This window comes from Lytechinus pictus, chromosome 18, assembly GCF_037042905.1.
Source record: "Lytechinus pictus isolate F3 Inbred chromosome 18, Lp3.0, whole genome shotgun sequence".
NCBI classification, from domain to species: domain Eukaryota; kingdom Metazoa; phylum Echinodermata; class Echinoidea; order Temnopleuroida; family Toxopneustidae; genus Lytechinus; species Lytechinus pictus.
The window spans coordinates 1,526,323-1,552,690 of record NC_087262.1 but is presented as its reverse complement, the minus strand read 5'-3'; the positions used below and the strand labels follow the sequence as shown (position 1 = coordinate 1,552,690).

The 26,368-nt window shown below is 35.9% G+C and overlaps 1 protein-coding gene across 1 annotated transcript in view; it reads right to left on the bottom strand.

Moving 5' to 3' along the window:
- The window catches only part of LOC129281713 (extracellular matrix organizing protein FRAS1-like), a 75,592-nt gene extending 49,556 nt beyond the window's left edge, over positions 1–26,036 (bottom strand). The window contains exons 1-17 of the mRNA XM_064113368.1: positions 24,658–26,036; positions 24,221–24,467; positions 23,505–23,588; positions 21,720–21,824; positions 20,555–20,612; positions 18,138–18,271; positions 13,444–13,533; positions 12,853–13,000; positions 12,259–12,396; positions 11,184–11,324; positions 6,404–6,547; positions 5,914–6,054; positions 5,223–5,363; positions 4,410–4,583; positions 2,577–2,717; positions 1,460–1,603; positions 109–273 (exon numbers count right to left, since the gene is read on the bottom strand). Of these exons, the coding sequence (XP_063969438.1) occupies positions 109–273; positions 1,460–1,603; positions 2,577–2,717; positions 4,410–4,583; positions 5,223–5,363; positions 5,914–6,054; positions 6,404–6,547; positions 11,184–11,324; positions 12,259–12,396; positions 12,853–13,000; positions 13,444–13,533; positions 18,138–18,271; positions 20,555–20,612; positions 21,720–21,824; positions 23,505–23,588; positions 24,221–24,388 (2,116 nt within the window). The 5' untranslated portion in view covers positions 24,389–24,467; positions 24,658–26,036. The remainder of the gene's footprint in view (positions 1–108; positions 274–1,459; positions 1,604–2,576; positions 2,718–4,409; positions 4,584–5,222; positions 5,364–5,913; positions 6,055–6,403; positions 6,548–11,183; positions 11,325–12,258; positions 12,397–12,852; positions 13,001–13,443; positions 13,534–18,137; positions 18,272–20,554; positions 20,613–21,719; positions 21,825–23,504; positions 23,589–24,220; positions 24,468–24,657) is intronic.
- Positions 26,037–26,368: the final 332 nt, after the last annotated feature.

The window sequence follows — 26,368 nt, the reverse complement described above, 5'->3', positions numbered from 1 at the left end:
CCACCTCCTCATCATCATCAACATCATCATCATCATTCCCATCATCATCCCCTTCGTCATCATCATCATTTTCACCATCACCATCATCAACAAAATTCCTTTCTTTACCTTTGCACATTCCAGAAGGATCCAGAAAGAATCCAGTACCACAGTCTGAGACACAAGTATCACCTAAAGGGTACTGACTGCCACTACCCCCTCCTGAACACTGAAGGCATCTACTACCTTGGCCCTCTGGGTTGGCAAAACATGTACCACACTCAGCATTGCACTCTGAAAGAAAAGGAAAACCTCAATTTAGGAGGGCTATGATAAGAAAAAGATAAGATATGAAATACTGTTTTAAAAGTTCTTTAACAGCTTAACCTCAATTGTTAATCTCAATATCACGCCCATATCACACAATCCCTCTAATAGATTTTATGTTAATGAAAGATATATAATAATAATAATAATAATAATTAGACTTATATCGCGCCAAATCCACTCTGTAGAGTGCTCAAGGCGCTTTTTAGGAAATTATAAAAGAAATTAAGAAGAATTGAACAGAAATGTTTTGAGGTAATGTTTAAAAGTTTCAGAAGTCAAGCATTGTTTGATGTTTTGAGGGAGGCTATTCCATAGCTTAGAGGATGAGTAAACAAATGATCTTTCACCCCAGGTTTTGGAAATTTTGGGGGTAACAAGAGAATTGGAAAAGGAGGAACGTAAAGATCTTGAAGGGGTATAACTTTTGATAAGTGAAATAAGGTACTGGGGAGATGAGCCATGAACACAATGAAAAGTTAACAACAAAATCTTGAACATAATACGCTGTTTTACAGGGAGCCAATGTAAGGATCTTAAAATAGGAGTAATAGGTTAAACCTATACAGTATTTGCTGTTGTTGTTTTAATAAATTTGATGTATATATAATACTGCTGTGAATTTTAATCTTGAGCCCCCTTAAATTAACCAGTATTAGCATTTGGCCTTATTGCCATTTAGCACATTCACCATTTTGTCTAATTTCCAGTTGGGCTACACCCATTTCATCCAATATCCACTTGGTCTAACACCACTTTGGCTATATGATGAGATGAACTGTTTATGAACCAAGTTTTCATTTGACAAAGTAAAAAATGCTAAGTATACAAAGTGGAAATCACACTGACCTGGCATTAGACTAAATGATAATTAGACTAAGTGGGCATCAGATTAAGTGTAGTGTACACTGAACCGCCACTACACCAAATTGGTAGTAGATCAAAAAGGTTAAACCTATACAGTATTTGCTGTTGTTGTTTTAATAAATTTGATGATTTAACAAGTAAGTCATCAATGCCATGAACTTTGAAAAATCTGTATAAAACATCCTGCAAATATCAGAATTATGATCATTATAATTATTTTTATTATTATTAAACTATCTGAGAAGTAGACAAACTCTACTAAGTGAAAATAAACTAAAATGCTGACCTTGGCAGATTCCGAGAGAGCCTGGATACTGAGATGAACTACAGCCAGGGGTACAGATACCACCCTGCAAGGTATCAGGACCATTACAGGTGGCGCACTGATTAGAGTCGGGTCCACTGCAAGTTGCACAGCTTGGATGACATTCTATACGGAAATGAAGGATGGTATCATGATCATTTATGTAATCATTAGTAACTGTATGTCATCAACAGCATCATCATCATCATCATTCATCATCATCATAATCAACATCATCATCATTATCATCATCTTCATTATTTTGATTGTCTTCATCATTATCTTCACCATCACCATCATCAAAGACTCTATGACTATTATCAGCATCATTACCATCACCATCATTGTCATCATCATCATCATCGTCATTATCCTCGTCATCATCATCATGACCATCTCCATCGCCTTCATCACCAACATCACCTTTTTCACTCTCCTCATAATCATCACTTGCATTATCATCATCACCATCATCATCACCATCATCATCATCATCATCATCATCACAATCATGATCATTACAATTATCACCATTACCATCATTATCATTATTATCTAACTCATCTTTATCTCATCTCATTTTTTTTCCCCGATAAAAAGATTATCCAATTATTAGTCATACAACGTTCTATGTACATACTATCATTCAATGACTGTTCTTCCACTCCTATAGACCTGCTTTTATTCTGGGCCCTCGAAACAAGCTTGGTGATCGATCGTGGGACTTATATTTATGATTGATAGCAATGGTTAGTGTGTACGATCAAATGTACTATCAACCTCGTGATCAATCGCTAAACTTCATGATAAATGGTCCTGTTCTTTCACTTTTCTTCAATATTTTTTTTCATGTATCACTGCTTTAACTTTAACTTTTAAGTTGATTTGATTTTGATTTGTTCTTTCCTTCTGTATATCAACAAAATATGGAAACACAAATATAACAAAGAAATGTTGACAATGAATCAGAATCATACATCAATAAAATCACTTGCGGAAGACAAACTGTCATTGTAAGCAAATATGCTTGAGAAGATGACTAACCAAAACATATATTGAATAATGTAATGATCTTGAATGAGCAGAATGAATGACTTACCAACACATATCCCACCCACATCGACTTGTCTCTCATTGCAGCTCCTGACACAGTATCCATGGTTTAGAATCAGTGGAGGGCGACATGACAGGCAAGCATCGATAGGTGAATCGGAACAGGTCAGACACGATGGATTACATGCTGGAAGATAAAAAAATAATAATATTAAGTTCAAAGTTCATACAGTTTTTTTTTACACATTCGCATACATGTACATAAAAGATGCCAAGAACATCATTAGAGTAGGAAATCACAAAGCATCAGAATACAAATTATAGTAAAATATAAATACTTTGATCGTAAAAGAACCTCCTAAATTATTACAAAAGATTATACAGAAAAAATATATAATTCCTAGAATGTGGGGAGAGCAACAAAGGTCCAAGACGTATCGAAGCTGTTCCAAGAGCCATATGGTTATTATATCCTACATGAATCAATGCTGCATAGTAATTGGTTCAAATAGCACAAGACCAAAAATATTCTAGCTATGATGATGAAAACCTAACGCTCATGATGAAAACTTTCTTTGCCGTGATGTCAATGATGGAAAAGTACGCTATCCATTACTGATGTTACAAATCATGCAATGTCTCAGAAGGTCTAGGAAAACTTTTCTTCTAATAAAAATTCTTATAGAAACGTAATGATATCGGTTTCTTCGTTTATAATGATTATCGATGCATAACATAAAGCATATATTCACCTCTTTTTATTTCAGGTGATGAGGCATACATATCACTTCCAGGGGCCGCGGAACGGTTTTCAAAGTGGGGGGGGGGGTGACCATGCAAACAAGGCAAACACCAAGCGTTGTCTCGCCTGCATGTTGCAGTCATGAAGTGACTGCATGTCAAAACTATAGGTCATGTCATTAGTGGAACAAACAGATAAGGTCATGCCATCAGAGGAACAAACAGATGCAAAAAGCATCCGAACATACGGTACCAGTCAGATATCTTTAATACCTGTTTCGAAGCTATAGAAATTTATTGTGTGTACAACACAGCACAGTGCCAGCCATGGAAAGTTCATTGACCTTTGACCTTAATCAAATTCAACTCACATTCGAACTTGACCTGCACCTTCAAGAGAAGGACCTCTTGTATGAATTTGGCAATCCTACCTCGAAGATATAAAAAGTTAGTATGTGTACAACACAGCACAGTGCCAGTCATGGAAAGTTCATTGACCTTTGACCTTAATCAAATTCAACTCACATTCGAACTTGACCTGCACCTTCAAGAGATGGACCTCTGTTATGAATTTGGCGATCTCACCTCAAAGCTATAGAAATTTATTGGGTGTACAACACAATTGTGCCAGTCATGGAAAATTCATTGACCTTTGACCTTATTCAAATTCGACTCATATTCGAACTTGACCTCTGCCTTTAGGAGATGGACCTCTGGTATGAATTTGGTGATCCCACCTCGAAGCTATAGAAAGTTATTGGGTGTACAACACAATTGTTGACGACGACGCCGACACCGGAAATAGTGATACCTATGTCTCGCTCCACTACGCAAGCGAGACAAAAATCACAATCCTATGGTAATTTTTACGTTTTTTTACACGGTTGTGGAAAAAAGTGGGGGGCTGAAGCACCCCAGCCCCCCCCCCCCCCCTCCCCCCCGCAGCCCCTGACTTCCTTGGCAAGCTGGTTGTACTCAATATCTTTCTCAAGCGAAGCTGAGGAAAGATAGCTACATCCAGCTTGCCTACTTTAATAAGAAGGTTCCATAAAAGGGCATTAATCTACATGTATCTCATTTTAAATCCAACCAATCATGTTTCAATATTTTCTGGAAAAGTGACATCACAATTACTTACGCAAACAGATGCCATTTGCACTGGGGAAGTATCCCTCGATACAGGTGGGTGAACACGCCCCTTGAACCTGCCCCCTGAAAGGTGGTCTGCTCTGGACCATCTCTGTGGCTGCCCTACATGTTGTACAATCTGATTGGCTAGGACCTTCACATTGATGACAGGAGGGGTCACAGCCTGAATAAGTTTGGAGGGAGGTGAAGAAGGTTTTAAAAGATTTAGTTTCAAAACAAAGAACATGCAACATAAAATTTGTTGATATAAAGAAATACCACTTTGCAAGCATGAACGATTTTGGGGTAAATGTATTCGAAGTTGGCCAGATTCAAGGAAATAAGAAAAACGGGTACATTTAATTATTGAAGTTAATACATTTGGTTTGAAGTTCACATTCCATATAGTTCTTCTGTAAACCAGGGTATCTTGGTATACATAAGACCACACTTATATAAAAAACAACAAAATTATATAGGATTATCTAAATACCATAAATTTTTTCAATGTTAACGGTCGTATAAGAGAAACTAATAGATTACATCACATATTGAAATTAAACTATCACATACATCAAATAAATCATACAAAATCAAGTGGTTTCATGAAATACATGTATTACATTAAAAAATTAATTAATTTCTTGAATAATATTTTCAATCTTCGAACAATAATTGGTCTCAAATACATTCCATGCTTACAAAGGTTATGTTCACCTCTCAATCATTTTCCTGTGACCTTCGAATCGTGTATTTCAAGCATGGTTTTTTTCTACTGAAACAATAAAACACAAAAATAAATACCAAATCTCTTTAAACTCACCTAAACATTGTCCAGCTTGGTTAAAGGTTCCAGCAGTGCAGTTGGCGAGGCAGTAGCCATTCATGAGGACTGACTGACCAGGACATTGGGTGCACTGGTCAATCCCTGGACCGTTGCAGGCAAGACAGGCCAATGAACAAGCTAGAAAGATGACATGAAACAAAAAAATGCAATAAAATAAAGTCCAGTTAACAAGGATTTTACTTGAAGAGGAGATATACATCAAAATGAATCATACGTCCACGGTTGTCACACTTTCTCTTTGCCTTGATTTCAGTTTCTCTCTTGGTTCCAAAAACACTTAATATACAAAAAAAAATAATATGGAAAAATATTTTGAAACACAAACCAAGCAAATCAAAGTATCAATTTGTGTTTACAACTATTCCATTAAATACATTATTCATATAAAGACATATCAAATGCAAATATATATAATTAAAAAAATAAATAATCTGTACAAGTAAGATATTTAGCTTTGATAAGCTAAATTGAAATTGTTAAATAGCCTAAAATACCGAATTAATTGGCATCAATGCCACTCTCATTACTGTGCCCTTTCCTACATGTATTTTTCCTACATTTATGTTTTGTTTATTCTTATGTAATCAATGCCATCTTTCTTTCTGCTTTTCTCATTCACACTTTGACCAGAATAATTCCTCCTTCTTTCACTATGTGACTACTATACCTTCACAATGTCCATTGCTCGATTGATAGTATCCCAGGCTGCATTCATCAACACAGACGCCATCTTGCAGGAAGTGATTCCTAGGGCAGGTCACACACCATGGACTGTCTAGAAAGCACAACTGACATGATGGGTCACAAGCTGTCAAGAATTGGGGAGAAATTGACATTTTTATTTTAAATATGTTGTTATATTGTTAATTTAAGTTCTTTCCTTTTTTATTGCACCTGCTTGCTTCTTTAGATTATTGTTATCATATTTTATTATATACTTTTATTACAAAAGTAAATAAAAGGCCATATGGGCCAATTAATCCCACAAAAAAATTGATGAAATAATAATAATAATAATATGAACATTTGTAATGCGCCGGTATCCATCATAAAAAGATGCTCATGGCGCAATAAAGAAAGAAAAGAAAAGGAAAAGGAAAAAGAAAAAGAAAGGAAGGAAGAAAGAAAACCTACTAAAAAGAAACTCAAATACTCACGATAGCAATGATTTTCTCTTCGATAGAATCGTCGACCACACTCAGGCACACATCTATTGTCTTGTATCATATGACTTGAGTTTGAACATGTTATGCAGTCTGATGCCTTAGGTCCTGTACATGCAGCACAGCTTGCATTGCATTCTGGGGGAAAATAATAATAAAATTACATAGATATCAGTGTTATTCAGTCAAAATTACTTAACTGCATATTTCCTTAAATCTTGTTAAAGTTTTATCATAACATTAAGTATTGTTTTCATCTCCGCCTATTGTTCTTTCTGACATTCATACTTCTTTTATGTACCATCTTCTTTCGGTGCTCCCTCCTTCCCCTATATCATACATGTATATAGTGCTATGTTTTGCTATTATCTGTATGTTTATTCAAATTTTACTCTGTACAAATTCTTGTAATTCAGACTTTGGCAACTATATGTATTTCTAAAAATATAAACCAATTATCTATCTATCTATCAATCTTTCTTTCTTTCTATATACATGTATCTCTGTATGTATCTACCTATCTATCTATCATCTATCTATCTACCTATATATCTATCTATATATCTACCTAGCTGTCTTTCTATCTATCTATCTACCTATCTATCTTTCTATATATCTCCATATCTATCTATATAATACATGCATGAATGTGGGTTCTTTTATATATTTTTGTTTTCAAAATGTATTTTTTTTCTCTAATGTTTGACAGGATATAGAATAGACTCGATTGACAAAGATTGTAAACATTTAAACCACACATACCACAGCTGAGTGTAAGCCCACACAAAAACCACTATTATCTACATGCCACATGGGACATACACTGAATAGACAAAAGTACATGAAAGTATCTGGTAAACATCTCATGATGCGTAGGAACATGAAAAAAAATTCTTTATATTTTATTTGTTTTTTCCAATGACATCAATATTTACAAACATGGCAATCTAGTAATTATACAATTGTTGAAATAACAAATAGTTTCATCGTGGTACCAGTCAAATCAAAGAACATACATGTATATATGTACATAATTAACAAACAAAAATAAATTGAAGAAAAGTCAATGAAGGCTCCTTAACTTCCCTATAACTAGCTCCTTTTTTATTCTTTCTGATAAAAAAAGAAGAGGAAGCTATGTTATAGTGAAAATTTTGAGCCGTTAGTGATTTTTATTCAGTTTTTATTTTTATTTTTTCCTGTGACAGAGAACTTATTTCATTCTGAGTTCATGAACATAATCATAGATATTAACTTCTTAATATTCTTATTTATTTGGGAGACAGAAGAGGATCACAAATAGAAACACATTGAGACAAAGTATTAAGGAAAATGAATGTTAGGATAAAGAAAAACAGATGTTAGTATTAATATACATGTATAGAAGCAAAACAGAGAGAAACATTGAGAGGTATAAGAGGAAATGGAAGATAACAATTGCAGTTAAAACAAAAACAGTAAGAAATAACGATCATAAAAATGTAGAAATAAAAATTAAGAATGAAAATTGTATATAATGTATTACAAAGAGTTGGGGAAAGTGAAGTTATAGAAATGAAAAGAAAAGAGAAACAATGAGAACAATGGGAGGATTTGGAAGATAAAAGACCTGCAGTTAAAACACAAACAGTGTGAAAGAAGGATTAAAACAAGGATGAAAAGGATATATTATGAATAGTTGAGAAGATTGTAAAAGTAAAAGAAAGAGACACTGAGAGGAATCACAGGACATGAAAGTCAAAAGAACGTCGCAGCTAAAACAAAAACAACGAGAAAGAACCAGAAAAGGGTAGACAAAAAAGAGGAAGAAAAGGATATATTATGACAAAAATATATCCATGTGGAGTGATGACTTGAAACCATTCATAAAAAGGGTGGATTTTGGTTGTAATTGGAATCTTTACCAGAGAATTGAGACATCTTTAAAGGTTTAGGGGTCTTGTGATCCTGCCAATCAATGCCAAAATAAATGTCATGGATGTTTTGTTTTGTATTTTCGCATGCTCCTCTTCTGAAATCTCTTTCCCTCTTCCACTTTGCCTTGTAAATGTTGTGTGGGTGGTTCATCTCCTCCCACTCTCCCCTAATTCTTACTCAATTTCCTAAGGCAACAATCACCCACCTACCCCCCCCCCCCCCTCACAGAAATTGACAGTCATTCCCCCCCCCCCATCCATCTCAAGTTTTATGAATCTATATTTTATTTGTTTCGTTTGTCTTTGTTACACACCTAGGCCCATATTCTGCAGTCGGGTTTAACTTAAACTCAGGTTTAAAGTTTTGGTTTAAGTATGGGAAGCCAAAAGTATCAATTTTTTTTATTAAGTTGTATGTTTCTTATGTTTACTGTGCTCTTTCCCGATTCATTGATGGTGAAGACAATAATCTTTTTATACTTCCTAGACAATTATGAATGATTTGAGAGCCAAATGAGCTGAAGTATGATATCTCTACTGTTAGTGATTTATGTAACAATTGGCTCTCCATACTTAAACCACAACTTTAAACCTGAGTTTAAGTTAAACCCGACTTCAGAATACGGGCCCTAGTGTATTTCTTTTCTTCTAATCTACAATCAATCTGCACATATTTACAACCTTTCCTTTGAATTTCCACTCTTCCTGTCTCCTCCTTTGTATTTCATGCTCTGCTGTTTTCTTTCTTCATTTTACCTTACCCCTTCCCCCACTCCATTCCCTTATTCTTCTACATGTATCTCCTCCGCTGTAAACCAAGTTCTCCTACTTTCTCTCTTAATTTTTAAACTCACCCCTTACCCCACCCCCCTCTTCAATTCATACTACACACTATCCCGTTTACTCTCATAAGTTAACCTCCTTCACCCCCCCTAACAAAAAACCCACCTTTATCTCTTTATCTTTCACTCGATCTACCACTTTTCCGATTGTTCTTCTTTGACTATCTTTACACCCCAACTATCTATCTTTCAGGTCATTCTTTCCCTATTGTGAGTATTCAAACCCCTCCCCCATCCCTCCCTCTCTTCTTTCTTTCTCCATATCTCTCCTTTTAGCACTCTTCAAATTGTCTTCCTCCTTGTACCCCCCCCCCCCCACCCAGCAGGTATCTCTCACTCTTCCTCCTTTGTGGATCTTTCCCCTCTCTTTTGTACCCCCTCCCCCACCCAGCAGGTATCTCTCACTGTTCCTTCTTTGTGGATCTTTCCCCTCTCTTTTGTACCCCCCCCCCCCCACCCAGCAGGTATCTCTCACTCTTCCTTCTTTGTGGATCTTTCCCCTCTCTTTTGTACCCCCCCCCCCACCCAGCAGGTATCTCTCACTCTTCCTTCTTTGTGGATCTTTCCCCTCTCTTTTGTACCCCCCCCCCCCCACCCAGCAGGCATCTCTCACTCTTCCCAGTGTCTTCCTTCTTTATGTATCTTTCCCCTCTCTTTTGTACCCCCCCCCCACCCAGCAGGCATCTAGCAGCTTTCACTCTTTCTCGTGTCTTCCTTCTTTATGTATCTTTCCCCTCTCTTTTGTAACCCCCCCCCCCCTCCTACCCAGCAGGCATCTCTCACTGTTCCGAGTGTCTTCCTTCTTTGTGTTTCTTTCTCAGGTCACTTCATCCCTTTTGTTTATACTTCATACCCTCTCCTATTTCCCTACCTCATCTCGTTAAACCCCCTCTGATCCAACAAGCCAGCCAGACTTCCTCTGGGTAACCCCATCACACCCTGAACACACAAGACCCAGTCAAAACAAGCCCTTCAACCGTCTAACCATGGCGGATCCAGGATCTTTTTTTTTGGGGGGGCTACTTTTTGCAAATTACTGCCTAAATCTGCAACACAGGATAAGCTTGACATTGCAATAAAAGGGGATTTTTTAGGCCACCTTATTCAAGTTCCCAGGGCTATTTTGAGCATTTTGGGGGCCCCTATATAGCCCCTGTCTAAGTATTTCCCTGGTATATGACAATTTTATCTGATTTAGCTATATTTATAAGCATATTCAATGGACAATTCTCACAATAGACAGGGGGTGTGTGCCCCTTGTGCCCCAGCCTGGATCCACTCCTGCATTTAAACTTGTTTTTGTCTACATCTGATCACCTCAATTCTTGGCCAGCGTGGGATACTAATTAATTGAATCAAATAATCCATAAATCAGCTAAAATAGGGCTGACTGCGAGTACTACAGGGTATAATTATTCTACTGATGTATTTTCAGATAAACATATTGCACCTCCCACCTTGTAAAATGATTTCTGGCAACACTAAATGGGATACAAGGCTCAGACGAAAATATTTTACATGAATACATAAACTTCAAGACAGAACAGTATTAGGTTAAGATATCTCCTACATGTATTAACAATCACTTCATTGATATATTGAAATTTCAATTCTAAAAAAAAGTACAATGCACAAACAAATCCTGCAAGTTTTAAGTGTCTTTGGTTATTTATCCTAATGGGGTGTTCTAAGAAACTCACATTCAATTGCAAATCAATCATAAGTAACAAAATCAAAAGTAATGGACCCTTATACAAAATTCAGTTGCAAATGAATGCAAATCTACAACAAATTTGCATCTAATCAAAGGACTTGCCCTTGATATTTGGACTTCCGCTTGTCAAGAAAATGGAAGTAAGTTTCTTGCAATACCCCCACATGTCAAAATGAAGTGATAGTTTGAATCATTTCTGAACTTGGCTTTATTGTTTTGTTGTCAAATTTTCTATTTTTGATGTTTATACAAATGGAAAGCTGGTACTACAGTAAATAATTTTTGAAAATGAAATAAAATACCTTGACAAGTGGTATCAAACTGAAAGAAGCTAGGTCCGCAGTCAGGAACACAGCGCCCCCATTTGAGCAGGTCGCCATCCCTGCATGCCGTACAGTGGTATTCCGTTCCACCAGAACACATAGAGCAACTCTCATGGCAGGCTACAAAGGGAGAAAACAATATATGATACACTTATCAAAGCCTGTCAAAACCTTCAGTATATCTGTATTTAATGCTATTTTCCAATTATGATACACTTTAATTCATTATTATAACTTGTTTCTCACTAAAAGTTTGATATTTTTTTCATTTTGTGCTTTATCTTAGAATAATGATTACAATAAACAGTTCTTGTATATAGCGCATATCACATTATGATTACAACATCTCTATTCGAAGGGACTTGGATATTATTACCCTGGCTTTAGCTTGGCGGCCATAGTTACTTCAGTGCACACGCGTTTCAAGGAATAAATTCCTACCAGGTACCCATTTACCTCACTTGAGTCTAGTGCAGCACAATGTGGGTAAATTTCTTGCTGATCGAAGGAAACACGCCATGGGAATCAAACCAACATCCCTCAGATTGAAAGACGAAAGACCTTACCACGAGACCACGACATCCCAGCAGAATGGACATGCCAACAAAGACATTTAATATAATATAATAATAATCCGTTTTTTATATAGCGCTTAATACATCGGAACGACGTGTCTAAGCGCTTTACAGATATATTATTACCCCGGTCATCAGATTCAATCAGTCATTCCCGCACACAATGTGTGCACATCCTCCACTCCCTGGGGAGTATTCCAGTCAGTCGCCGGTGAGGCGCGCACAGTACTGGACAAGCTACAATGACTTTCACATCCTACCGGGTACCCATTTAGCACCTGGGTCGAGAGTGGCAAAGTGTGGATTAACGCCTTGCCAAAGGACGCCAGACCGCGGTGGGATTCGAACACACGACCCTCTGTTTACAAGGCGAGAGTCAGAACCACTACACCACGGCTCCTCCACCATTTGCACATTCGTTGGAACTCTTCTAATGGTGATGAATGAAGAAGCAGTCTGTAATAAACCTCACTCCTTACCTTGGCAAACCGTCTCAGATGCCTTGAAGTAGCTCGGTCTACAAGCCGAGACACACTGACCATCTTGTAACAATCTCCCTTGCCGACATGATGTGCAGCCAGTTGAATCACATGATATACATTCTACAGGACATTGCACTGTGAAAAAAAATGATAGTAATAGATCAGTGTTCAGTATACAGAATGTACCAGTCCAATCACTACACCTAAATCACAAAAAAACAACTTTGCAACCTTACATCAATATCAGCCTAATTCCATAACCAACTTTGCGCCAAAAAGCAGCTTTAATGGATGTACCACATGATTTTGTTTCAATGTCGTTTCCCTACTCCTATACAACATACTGTCATATAACGTGTGACGATAAGCTCAGCATGAACAGTGCCAAGTTTTTCTAGGAGGATTAAATTAAATTGGATTTTTTTTTAAACCAACTGTTGGTCGGTTCATATTTTAACCAACTGTGTGGTTGGTTAAAAAGATTCTGAGAGTGCCAAGATAGTTTTAAGCATGGAGCAAAAAATTATAATTTGTTCTCACATTCTTTTACCTTTGCGGGGAGATGGAAGTAAAAAAAAAAAGTACACTTACCGACAACACATTGGGGGCAGCAAGATTGTGGGCTACTCTGAGGCACTGTGCCAACAGGACAAGGGGGGCAATCAACTCTAAAACAGCTAGCTAAGCCATCCATACAGTTACAGGTCCTACAAGGATCTGGTTGCCATGTCTCATCGGCCTATATGAAGGGGTAGGGTAGATCAAGGTGGTAGAATGGGGATAGAATGGATAGTTTATCTCAGGAAATAGCCATCATGAATTCTTCATCATTTAACAGCTAGGTCATTTAAGTGAAAGCCATGGTACATTGTTGTATACCATATCTATAATTATTGCATCATAATTATCATCATCATCACCATCCTCTTCCTCATCCTTTTCCTCCTCTTCCTCCTCTTCTTTGTCTTCCTTCTCATTCTTCTTTTTCTCCATCCCTCATCTCTCCTTTCTCCTCCCTTTTTTCTCCTCCTCTTCCTCTATTTCCTCATCATCATCATCATCATCATCGTCATCATCACCATTATCATCATCGTCATTCTGATGTCATTATCCTCATCATCATTGTCCTCGTAATCATCATAATCATCAAATGTATGAGGAAGGTGAGTGGCGAATACTTACAGCATATGTTATTCTGTTATGTATGCAGTATCCCTGAGATATATGGCACTCCGGACAACATCGGCCGTGCTTGTGAACTAATGTCTCACCCTGTCATTCAGGGGGAAAAAGAGAAAAGAAAATGATTGATTATTCAAATCAAATTAATAATCAAATATAATGTGAGAATTCAAAACTTTCTTTTCTCTAAAGCTGCTAATTCCCTCTGAATTAGATTAATGTGCATTGCAGAGACCTGACCAAGGTTCTATAATACAAAATTTTATAATTAATTTATAGCATTAATTTATAATTAATAGCAATACCCAATCAGGATCATTGTGACTTGCATGCTTTGTTCAAAATACGGTCCAGGAACCAATCAGAGTGGTTCTTTCATATTTGGAAACCGTAGTGTGATAAACATGTGGCCTGGGTTATATTCTCAAATGCCACATTCAAATGTGGCATTTCATGACAAAATTACCCTTCTATCTACTGAAAAATCCAACAAATTGTAAAGATTACACTTCTTGAGTTGAATCTCATGTATTCTAAAATTTAATATGAATGCAATTATTTTCAAACTTATTTGGTACAGATTAAAAGCACAGATAGGACAAGTTGTTTATTTTCAATCTGTTAATGCATACAAATTCCTAAACCACAGGAAAACCAAAGCAAAGGAAGGTTTTACACTCTGATGCATTTGATTAAACATAAAGGGGAAAAATCTCATTGTTTCCTCTATATCATTCTCGTTATTTAATTCTATCCAAACGTTTTGATTCCTCTAGCAAATTTGAGGCAGTAAAAATTACAAGGGAAATTAGATTATGCTTGGGGGGAATCCTTGCCGGAGAAATGATGTCAAAATCATGTGACTTTACGGAAACTTCATTTAAAATGGCTTCCACATTTACGTCAGAAAAGGTAGGAGTTTTGATGTTTTGTGTATATCAATGACTCAGTGCTACGGATTGATAGTTTCACAAATGAAATCCAAATATGTAACATTGAAATAGTTTTCACTCTTGAAGATAATAGTTTTGTATACATGTATGTAAACATCATGGTTGATAACTTTTATCAATGCACTGCTCTGTATGGAGTGTTTGCCATGAGTGAGTGATTTCAAATCTTTAATAATGATATATCAATCTTTAGATTTATCTCAACTTCATACTAATAATCATTACAATAATCTATTTTTGAATAGTGGCATATACCATAACAACATCTCTAAGTGCTTTATATTTTTGTAGGTAATCAAAGTGATCAATTTCTTTGTTCAAAGGATCATACTGTTGTACAAAGTAATAGTAGGTTCTTCAATTTTAAAGCAGATATCCAGCTTTCAAGCAATCAAAATAAATCTTGACCACAGAATTTGAGTCACTCTAAATGACTCAACAAATCTTGCCCATATGAATAGAGATTTCAATAAAAAGTTGTGAAGACAACTATCTATATCAAGTAAAGGTGCAGTAGTGTAGTAAACAAAACAACCACAACAATTCAGGCTTGGGGGGGGAACAAAAATATAGAGACCTTTGATAATGCCAAATATAGAGGAAGCTTTCAATTTGTGATTTGAGGGATAAATTGGAACTGTTTAGACTAGACTGAATCATTTAGGTGGCTATCTCCATAGTTTCCTCTTTCATGTTCTCTCTGTCTGTATCCTTGTCTCTGTCTCTCTTTTTTGCTATCTTTATCTCTCTCTTTATTTTCCTATGTAGCTTTCCCTTAAATTACCTTAGATCATTATATCTTCTACCACTCCATCTCTTCATTATATCGTTCTGTCTATCTCTCAATCTCTTCCTATCTTCCCTTTCTGTATGTATTCTATCAGTCTCTTTTTTTCTCTCTCTCTCTCTCTCTCTGTCTCTTTATATATCTTCATCTCATCATCTCTTCCCTGACCATTTTCAGTCAATATTTTTCTCTCTGTCCCTCCAACCCTTAATCTCTTCCTCTTCCCTTTGTCCGTCTTCTGTCGGTCTCTGTCCTTTTATCTATCGATACCTTCATCTTTTCCCTCCTATCTTCTTTTTCTGTATTCTTGATGATCTCTTTATGTTTACCCTCTTTGTCTTCTTATCTCTAGGTCTCTTTCTCTGTCTCTTTCTACCCATTTATCTCTTCATATCTTCCCTTCCTATCGGCTGTCTGTCTTCTGTCTTCTCTCTCTCTCTCTATCCATCCATCTATCTCTCACTCTCTTCATATCTCCCCTTTCTTTCTTCTGTCAATCTCTTTCCCTCTACCTCTCTATCTCTCCATCCCTTCATCTTTTCCTGTCTCTCTCTTCCCTTTTAAACTGTCTTCTGTCAGTCTCTTTCCGCCGCTAGGCAATCCAGGAAGTGGAAAAGAACAGACTGTCACACAAAGGTCACTGAGTGAGTAATAGACAGACGTTCATGAAAACCGGTAACAACAATGAGTCTCTGAATTGCCCTACAGCACTTGTTTATTGAATGGTATTCCTAACAGATCATTACCGATGGGTTTATGGTGATTTATCAAATGATCTAAAACCACATCTTTTGTTTGATATTGCTACATGGAAGTATAATGATTACTATACATTCAACTGTAATCCATTCACAATTCACAATGACTATCTTTGATAATATTTGTTATCTCCTTGCCTTCCCCTCCCTCTGTACATTTCTATTAGATCTATTCCGGTAGCATAGTGTGGTATGAAAGTTTTACAGAAGGAATACATTTCGGTTTTTTAGATTTTTTATTCTTTTATAAGTCAAATGTACAGAAATTGTTCAAACTTCCAAGAAAATTTTTTTTTTTTAGAATATATAACTTGGTAAATATTTATATAATCAAGCTCAGATACGGGTCAGATTTCAACCAAATTGTGGTCGTGGTTGAAAAGAGAAGTTGATTTTATAGGAGCATGATTGAATTATAATATGGAAAGTTAATGGGCATGTAGAAGATCAATGGATTGGAAAGTAAATTACACCAGCTCTCTAGAAGCCGGTTAGTAACAAACAAAATATACTCTAGTAATTTCAACAGCGCTTTGCCTTGTAAACTCACCTTATTTCTGTTACATAGAAAGCATCCAAAAAAAAAAACAAGTGGAACGCCTTTGAAAACTACTTTGAAAACTACTATAAAATAATCATTCACAAAAACACCATTCATATAATGACATAATACCACGTTCATTGACCATAAATGACATTTGAACGGTGACTTAAGACTTGTCAACTACACCCATGTCCACCTTTCATTCACTCTATCCATAAACTTTCAAAATTATGATGGCAATTCAACAATTACCCCAACATGGCCTAAGTTTATTGACCTTAACTGACCTTTGACCTTGGTTTTGTGACCTGAAACTCACAGGGGATGTTCAGTGATACTTGATTACTCTTATATCCCAAGTTTTATGAACTAGATCCATAAGCTTTCAGAGTTAGGATGGTAATTCAACAAATACCCCCAACACGGCCAAAGTTCATTGACCTTTTACCTTTTACCATGGTCATGTGACCTGAAACTCGTACAAGATGTTCAGTGGTACTTGATTAACCTAATGTCCAAGTTTCATGAACTAAATCCGTGAACTTTTAGAGTTATGATAGTAATTCAACAAATACCCCCAACTTGGCCAAAGTTCATTGACCCTAAATGACCTTTGACCTTGGTCATGTGACCTGAAACTCAGGCAGGATTTTTACTAATACTTGATTAACCTTATGTCCAAGTTTCATGAACTAGGTCCATATACTTTCTAAGTTATGATGTCATTTCAAAAACTTAACCTTCGGTTAAGATTTTGAAAATAATTCTCCCAACATGGTCAAAGTTTATTGACCCTAAATGACCTTTGACCTTGATCATGTGACCTGAAACTCAGGCAGGATGTTCAGTAATACTTGATTAACCTTATGTTCAAGTTTCATGAACTAGGTCCATATACTTTCTAAGTTATGATGTCATTTCAAAAACTTAACCTCAGGTTAAGATTTGATGTTGACGCCGCTGCCACTGCCGCCGCCGCCGTCGGAAAAGCGGCGCCTATAGTCTCACTCTGCTATGCAGGCGAGACAAAAACCAATCTTTATAATTTTTTAAGCAAAACTTACTGACAAATATGATCAACAAAAGACATAGCAGCTCTTAGATTCTGTACTTTCATATTACACAACTAGGGAGTCAGAATGTTCTTTTTTTTTTACTGTCAGTGGACTGGTGAAATAAAGGAAAAATGCAAAAGAAATTCAATGTCAGTGAAGACTATGAATATCAACCATTCTAAGTTACTCTATTGCAGTGGAGTAACAAAAAGTAGCAAACAGACAAAATAAAATAGCCGTGCCAACACAACAACGTTATAATGTTATGGGCCAATAAATTCAAGCAAAAATTTTGAGAAACCCTGCTCGCTAATCTTCTGTAGTCCTATTTGATTGATAGTTCCATTTAAAATGATGATATCATATGAAATTTGAATGACAATTAGTTCTTTAACTGATCGAAAGTATTTTGCTGTGTGATTGTTGAATGTTTTTCGTTATTTCAAAGGTCCATCTGCCTGGAAGGAATTGTACTGGCCAGTCTAACAGTGAGTTACCAAGGCTGCCCGTCACCGGTGGACTGATCGGTCAACTATCCACAAGCCATATAGGCCTATGGCCTTATTCACCATGATATATCTGAGGGTTAACACGTACCTCTCTACATTCTGTCCTGGAACATTCGGCTGGATAGCATGCTATCAGACCTTCTTGACAGAAACAGAACTCACAGTCAGTCACATTCCACATGTCACCTGTGTACCACCGAACCCCGTCAACATCACAGGTAGCTGAAACAAAAGGTCAAAGGTCAATGCTATCATTTAACAAACTTTCCTCACCCATTCTCTTCTATTACAAAAACGGTTTCTTCTTTCAGCCTTGCATTAAGACATCCAAATTGACAAGTACATAGACACAGTTCGTGTGGGAGAATAACTCATAATGGTTTCAATATTTCAATGCTTAAAAAAAGGTTACTTTTTTTTCTTTCAGTCTAAATTACATTAAGAAATCTAACTTTATAGGTAGCTGAAACACAATGTCAAAGGTCAATGCTATCAGTTAACAAACTTTTATCATCCATTCTCTTCTATTATAAAAAGAAATTTCTTCTTTCAGTCTGGCATTAAGACATGAAGTACATAGATAATGGTGTCAATATTTCAATGCTTAATAAGGTTCCTGGGTTTTTTCACTCGATCAGTCTAAATATATTAAGAAATCTAATTTGAATGGAAGCTGAAACACAATGTTAAAGGTCAATGCTATCATTAAAAAAACTTTCCTCACCCATTCTCTTCTATCACAAAAAGATTTCCTTTGGTCTTGCACTGGGAAATGTCAATGTATATAGACATATGGGGTGTTTTAAGAAATATTGCAATCAATTTCAAATTCATGTTGCAATTTTAGAAATGATAGATCAATGTCAGCCAAAGCAAATCAGTTTACACTCCTTGATAGAAGCTGAGCAGTGATCAACTGCAAAATTGCAATTAATGGCAAGACATACACCGTATGACTGATCTGAGGACTTCAAATAGATTTGCAATTGATCAAAAGTTTCTTGCAATGCCATATAAGAGTGTACGGGCACTGAACTGATAAGCTGAGCTTATTGAGTTTAATATGCCATTCATTATAAATACATAAAAATAAAGATGCATACATGTAGTTGAAGGGTTAGATTAAGGTAGCACTTTATGCATTTCAAATTATACTAACAGGGGGAAAGGAATCTAACAATCATTAGATATTTTTTTTTTTCTTCAAATATTGGAAGGAATATCATTTTATGAAAATAAAACTGTTTACAAATCCTCCTCAATTGCATGCTTCAAGCAAGTGGTTCAGGAAATAAACACAAAATGGCAAAGGTATTCCAAACCCATTTTAATCCATTATCTCAACTGCATAAGATGTTTATAAACATATTGGATTCAGGGATGTAATTCTCTGAGGGATTAGTTAATTCCTTGAGAGCGATAAGCCAGCTTTACCATCTTCCAATCCACCCACACATTCTCAAAACAATTCTTGTCAAACTTCTTAAACTCAATTTTAAGTTTCAATAAATCCCCAAAAAGGTCAATGCCACCATTCCACTTCATTACTAGATTCTATGAATGTGTGTGCATGTCATTGGTCAAATTTTGCAATTATAACATAAAAATTTAGACACCGTTCTCACTACCTTCCTAAAACTAGTTTACTGGAAACTAGTTTAGAGAAAACTAGTTTAACGTGTAGTGAAAACGGTCGAAGCGATCTTGGAAGCGATCTTCCAAACCGGTTCAGAAAACCACCTCGCGATGTAGATTTCAAGATCGCTTTGCCTCGTTAAACTGGTTTTAGCGTAAGTGAGGACACAACCGTTCTTCGGGAAGCAATCTTCACACATTTTGAGCGCGCTACTCTACACAACAGGCGTAGAATGCCTACGCTGCGATTTCGAATTTTTCACGCGAAACGTGTCACCCCCACTGAGAGCGTTTCCATAGCAACAAGATCGCTTTTTCGTGAAGTGATTTTGAAAACCACTTTCGTGTGATCAAGTGGCCACGCTAGCAAAGCAATCTTCCAAACTAGTTTCCTGAACCAGTTTCCAGTAAACTAGTTTTAGAAAGCGTAATGAGAACAGCCTCTAATTTTGATTGGATGCCCAATCAGAATAAGATATATCTGAATGTATGTTACATTATGTAACCACTTTCTCAAGCATAGTAAGGACTTAAAAACTCAGGATATAATCATGAGGTGCTGAAAGGTCAATTTCAAAGAAAAATAAAATCATTACTACGAAAGGGCACTAGATACATGTACTCATAAATCAAAATGAAAATGTTCATACATAATAATGTTTGGAAGTAAAAATATTCAAAGGCTGCTATATATTTAAGATTGGTATATTTGATGATTCTCAAATAATTCACATTATTGTCACTTTACCAAAGATTTAGATGGGGTAGTTCTATGTTTTGCTTGTCTGGTTTTACTTTATATCTGTTCAAATTATATAATTTTCAGCCTGGAATATCCTTTTTAATTCTTTTCTGGCTTCCTTTATTTACCTGCACTTGATACACATTCTGAACAGCACTGGTCATCTCTACGTATCCTTTTCTCTCCCTAAAAATAAATTTTGAAAACAAAGAATAGAATGAAATTTATATACAACAAAATAGTTATTGCCAATGTACAAAAATTCATTCAAGAATATGATCTAAAAATGAAACGGTTAATTCATCAGGAAACGTCTTTGTTCTACATTTGTTTTAGGGTTTCTATGCCATGATTCCAAAGGCATGAGGACAATGAAGATGCTGCAATATATTTGATACGAACACAGGAAATGGGGAGTTACATGCAGTCACGGCATGAATATCATTTTAGGCAGGGCCAACATTCCACTTGATACATTCTACATCCCTGCACCTCATTATTTTATCTTCACACCTGTTTCATATCGTTATCACGCAAGAGTTTATATGGTTCATTATTAAATGTTTGCATCATATCTGCAAGTGCCTCATTTTGATGAAAAATACATTACTCATTTTGGTTTGAGCAAGGCCCCAATGAAATTTGAAAGCATATGGATGTAAAATGATACACCTTGTAAGTGGGTAGTGTAGGTTTCTAAATGAAATAACTTATTGTATTAACTAATGAAAACTTAATTCATGGTGTTTTACACTGTTTTTGACTCTCTCAGGATTAAAGATAAATGAAAGTAGTTGCAGTAAACACTGATTTCATGAGAAAGTCTGGAAAACCAAGGTTAACTGTCACTAAACCTGGTTAATGAAACTGAATTTAACTGAACTTGATGAAATCAAAATATCAAAGCTGAAAAACCATCACACTGAATGTTACCAACACAGATAAGCATATGTGGGCCACTAGTTGCTTGGAAAAAAAACTCAACATTGTGCTTGAAATTCTTGTTTGTTTTGCTGATTTCTCAACAATTACACAATTTCTTCAAGACTCCTTTGGCGCATATTTCTTATTCATACATAGACACTTGGGTTGTCATTTAATTTTAATATGTACAAACTCACTTTGAAATTGTTACCACAACTAGCTTTTACCTTTAGAGCGAAGGAGTCATGTCAAAATAATGGCGCCCACCTTACGGGCATGTATTATGGAACGCGCAAGTTGAGGAATGAATAAAATTTAAGCAAGACTTGAAATTCATAAGCAGCAGATAAAAGATGACTATTAACTTACAGGTGCACATGGGAGGTTGTCCACACAGGTCTCATCAACACAGCTGACTGAACCGCTTTTACACAGGCAATGTGTACAGACCCCACTCTTCCACGTTTGACCATCCTAAATAAGATTAAAGTACATAATTTATCAAACTTCAGTAGATGACATTATGTAGGGGGTGGGGGGTGGTAGAATATATTTTTATTGTAATTTTCATCTCATGCGAAGATGTGGGGAATAGAAACGCATGTGTGTAAACATGAACCTTAAATGGAGGGAGGGAGAAATACATTGGCCGTATTCTGAAGGTTAAGACTATATTGGCGTTGATTCGGCAGACTCATAACCATACGATAAGGGCAAAGATAAGTAATTTTAAAAGAAAATATAAGATATTTTTATTGAATTGTTACATTAATAGGTAAATTCAACTTATTGCAGTTACCCCCCTTCTCCACCCCCCCCCCCCCTTAATTATTATTATTTTTTTTTTATTTTTTTTTTTTTTTAATTTTTTTTTTATTTTATTTCTTTTTTGATGTAGGGTCTTTCTTTTCTATTTCTATTAAATCCAATAACTGGTTTCTTTTTTTGCAGTATACAAGGGATCAGCCTAGACAGGCCAATGGCTTATTGCTGATCCCCCACATCCACTGCTACTTAATGTTATTCACTCCTATCTGTCCACTTTTTTACAATTGATTTATCTTGTATTTTTTTTGTCTTTGTTTCTATTGTGTATATTTGTATGAATATGTTTTTATATTGTATTTGTCATTTGAATGTTTTTATGAGAGATGTGAAATAAATGAAATTGAAAAAAAAATTGAAAATTGTTTTGTAGGCTTTTAATCAGACTTCAAATCATGGACTTTGAAAAACTGTTCAAGGCGAGAATCGAACCTGCGTCAATAACCTTGACTGCAGTGAACTCATAAGAGCACGTGCATCGTTTTACCGATCGCGCCACACCAGACGAGCTGGTCGACACGTTGTAAAGTACATTATATTCTGTTCCATGAATGTTCATGGGGCGTAGTCTTACTAAATAAACCCTATTGGGCACTGAGTCTGCAGAATCAACGCCAATATAGTCTTAACCATTCTGAAGTCCACTATAATTGAGGCCATGACCTAACTCTGTGCTAAAATTATAGGAAGCCATATATCAACATTTTGTTCATATTTTATATTCCTTTTTTCGTTTACTTCTTTTGCTGTATTGTTTCTGTTTTGATAGTGAGGGGAAATATTTCCATTATTCTTCCCAGACATTTCTGAATGAACTGAGCACCAATGTGCTGAAAAAGTTGAACTTCTACAGTGAGAGATGAGTGTCACATTATGGCTACTCAAAATCAAACCAATACCAGGGTCCTGTAACACAAAGGTTAGCGATTGATCGTACGCTAGATTTTCATGATTGATTGTACATTGTAGTCAATGGAATCAATCGTAGAAAAAATGTTTTAAAATCATTGCTAAGTTTTGAGTTACGGGCCCCTGGTTCAGAATACAGGCCGTAACTCTCAAGTAAAGGGAGAGAAATACACTTCATATAAACTTGTCTTGCAGGTGTGTAGTGGGGAAATAGAAATGTATGTTCAGTATGGAACATTTATCTGCGAGTGAGCTTTATACTCCAATTCATAAAAATTATTAGATGAAAAGGCAAGTAAAGTAAAAAAAAAAAAAAGACATACATCATATGTAAACTTAACTCGCAGATGTAGGGGGATAGTAAGACATTATACAGGTATACGTAATACGACTCTCAGAAACATGGACTTATAGACGTACCTGGTAAACAGCGCCATCTACTATACATGATCGCCCAACGCATTCCGGACAGCATTTGCCTTCCGATACTACTGCTTCTTCATCCTGTGACATAGACAGATTCACAAAGTAATGTTCATTGACATTTGTTATAAGCTATCAAAATCCTTGCATCTGATTGGCTCAGAGCAATCATGTCAGTAAATATCAGTGATAACTTGGTAAATGAAACATTCCAAGAACATGACAGCAATTTGTAGATATACAGTATAAATCTACTTATATATCAACCAATATTACATTTAGGGTTTTAAAATCTTATGATTATCTTTATAGGTCCATATTTTCACTGAAGTCTTATTTCTTATCTACCAGTTTATTTCAGCATATTTTTCATGAATTTCTTTTGTTAACATCAAACATATGCTATTGTATAAATTGAACCTGATGTTTCTCTGTGTATTTTCTCTTAAATTCATTTTGTAAGTTACCTTTAATAATAACAATACATAACATTTATTTACTACTGGTGTTTCTAAGCGCACTGTGTTCTGTTTACCTTTGACAACATTATTCTGTTAGCTTTAAATATTAATCTATTCTTTAATTCAAACATTGAACGGATTTTACTGTATGACCACATATCGCAGCTCTATGGTTAAAATCAAATTTAAGTTACACTCATTTACATTATGGTGATTAAAAATACAATATACAATAGGAAACAGAAATTTTACCTGAGAACAAATTAATGTTGGGCAATCTGCAACATAGCATTGTGACTGGCCATTGTTACATACACACTTAGCACATTTGACTGGTGACCACTGCTCTCCATCATGATAGCTGACCCCTCTATCAATACACGATCCTGTAAAGGAATGAGAATCAATACCAGTCTTCATACTTTAGAAATGTACAAGCTTGTGATTGTGATAATAATGATAACGGGCATTTATATCGTGCCATCTATCTAGAAATAATCTATTCCATACAGGGGTGTGAGTGGTCACAAATAAAAAGATCTGAAAAAAGCTGAAGAGTGTTGAAAAAATCTGAAATAGAAAGAGCTCCCATACCTTTTGTACAGAGGAAAGCCAAAAATAAGCAGAAATTAAGCTGAAAATCAAAACCAAAAAAATCTGAAATCAGATAAAAATCTGATCTCTCACACCCCTGATTCCATAGCACAATATTTATCATTACAGATCAATAGAGTCACAATAATCATGATGAAAATGTTACAAATTAAGGGGAAGATTGTATCATGATATTTATATTATATTGGATGGCTCAGAATGGAATACCAGAAATATTCAAAGAGTTCGGGAAAATATTTCACGAATCGCAGATGAGTGGAATATTGGCCCTAACGAGTGGAATATTTCTGCTAATTCATGAAATAAAGCCATCCAATATAATTATTATCATCTATCCCACCCCCCCCCCCCAAAAAAGGGAGCAATATGATTGAACAAGTCATATCACTTATCACATTATGCCATCATCACTTCAAAGGATCAAATTTGGTCGTTGAAATGCAACTTGCATGTAGTTCATTATGACATCATTGAGTGTAGTTGTGCTCTATGCTGCGCATCGCATTGCTTTCATTGTTGTACGCGTTGTATATTTCACGCATTCGCGCACGCGCCCTGAACTGTTGAATATGCTCTCATATTCAATAGCAAATTTTGTACAGGAGCATATGGGATATTGGACGGATTTCGGTCCTTTTTAGGGATACGCTCTGATACTGCACGGGCAATTCATGCAGATCAAAATACGCGTTTTTAATGCATTGCTAAAACACTCTATATAGATGATATTAATAATTATAGCACATTCTCCAAGTTTAAATAAGAAATCTTATCAGGTCCACATCCCTGCCCTGAATCAAATCATGGCACATGGTATCAGATAAGTGTCTACACCACCAGGGTTGCCCAGAAGAGACAATTGCCTGTTTTGCGAGACGCAGAGCTCCAAATATCTGTCACCATTTTCTCCTTTCTGGGCGGAAGAATTACTGTGCATACTCTATGAAATGTAAGGAGCTCTCACAGATATGTTTTTCCTTGTGCAATCAACTTTGACTAAAATGGCCTATCATTTTTTAAAATACTCGTTAATATAATAAAGGGTTATAATAGACCTTATGCAATGATGTCATTAGCAATTTAACAATCACTCATGATGCCATATAAGAGGACACACATGACCTTGCATCCTTTACAAGTGATCGCTCAAGACTGAAGTCAATAAAAATGATCTTATGATCATGTATGAATATCCTCTAGCAACCTCGCTTGTCCTCTGAGTGAGGGCGTGCTTCGGTCTGTGTGACATCATGTGCATATTAAGGTCTATACAAAATATTTGAGATGACATACTTCCTGATCTAATACAGCTTGGACAGCATTCCCCATCTGACTGGTATAACACCTCACCCGCTCTACATTGTGTGTTGGGACAGGTTTGGTTCCGACACGTCACCTGACTACTTATACAGAAACACGTTGAACACGGCGAAGGGCTCCATTGTGAATTATGCTGTAAATAACAAAGAAAAATAAATCAATCACAAAATTTGTACAATTTCTATCAAGCAGCTTAGGCAGGTTTTATACAAATTTCTTATTTTGTCACTATTTAAGCAAAGTGATGGACTCAACTGAGATTTATACTGTAATAAGAGAAAAAAGATAAAAATCACAATAAAGAAAATTTTTATAATATCGTGATCAAATAGCTTTGCAATGGTTTCAAAATTTCATATGTTGTCAATGTTCGAGCAATATGATTGGCTCCATTGAGAATATGCTGCAAGAGATAGAAAATAAAATAAGGACAATTTTTTTTTATATACAGGTATAAATAAGGAC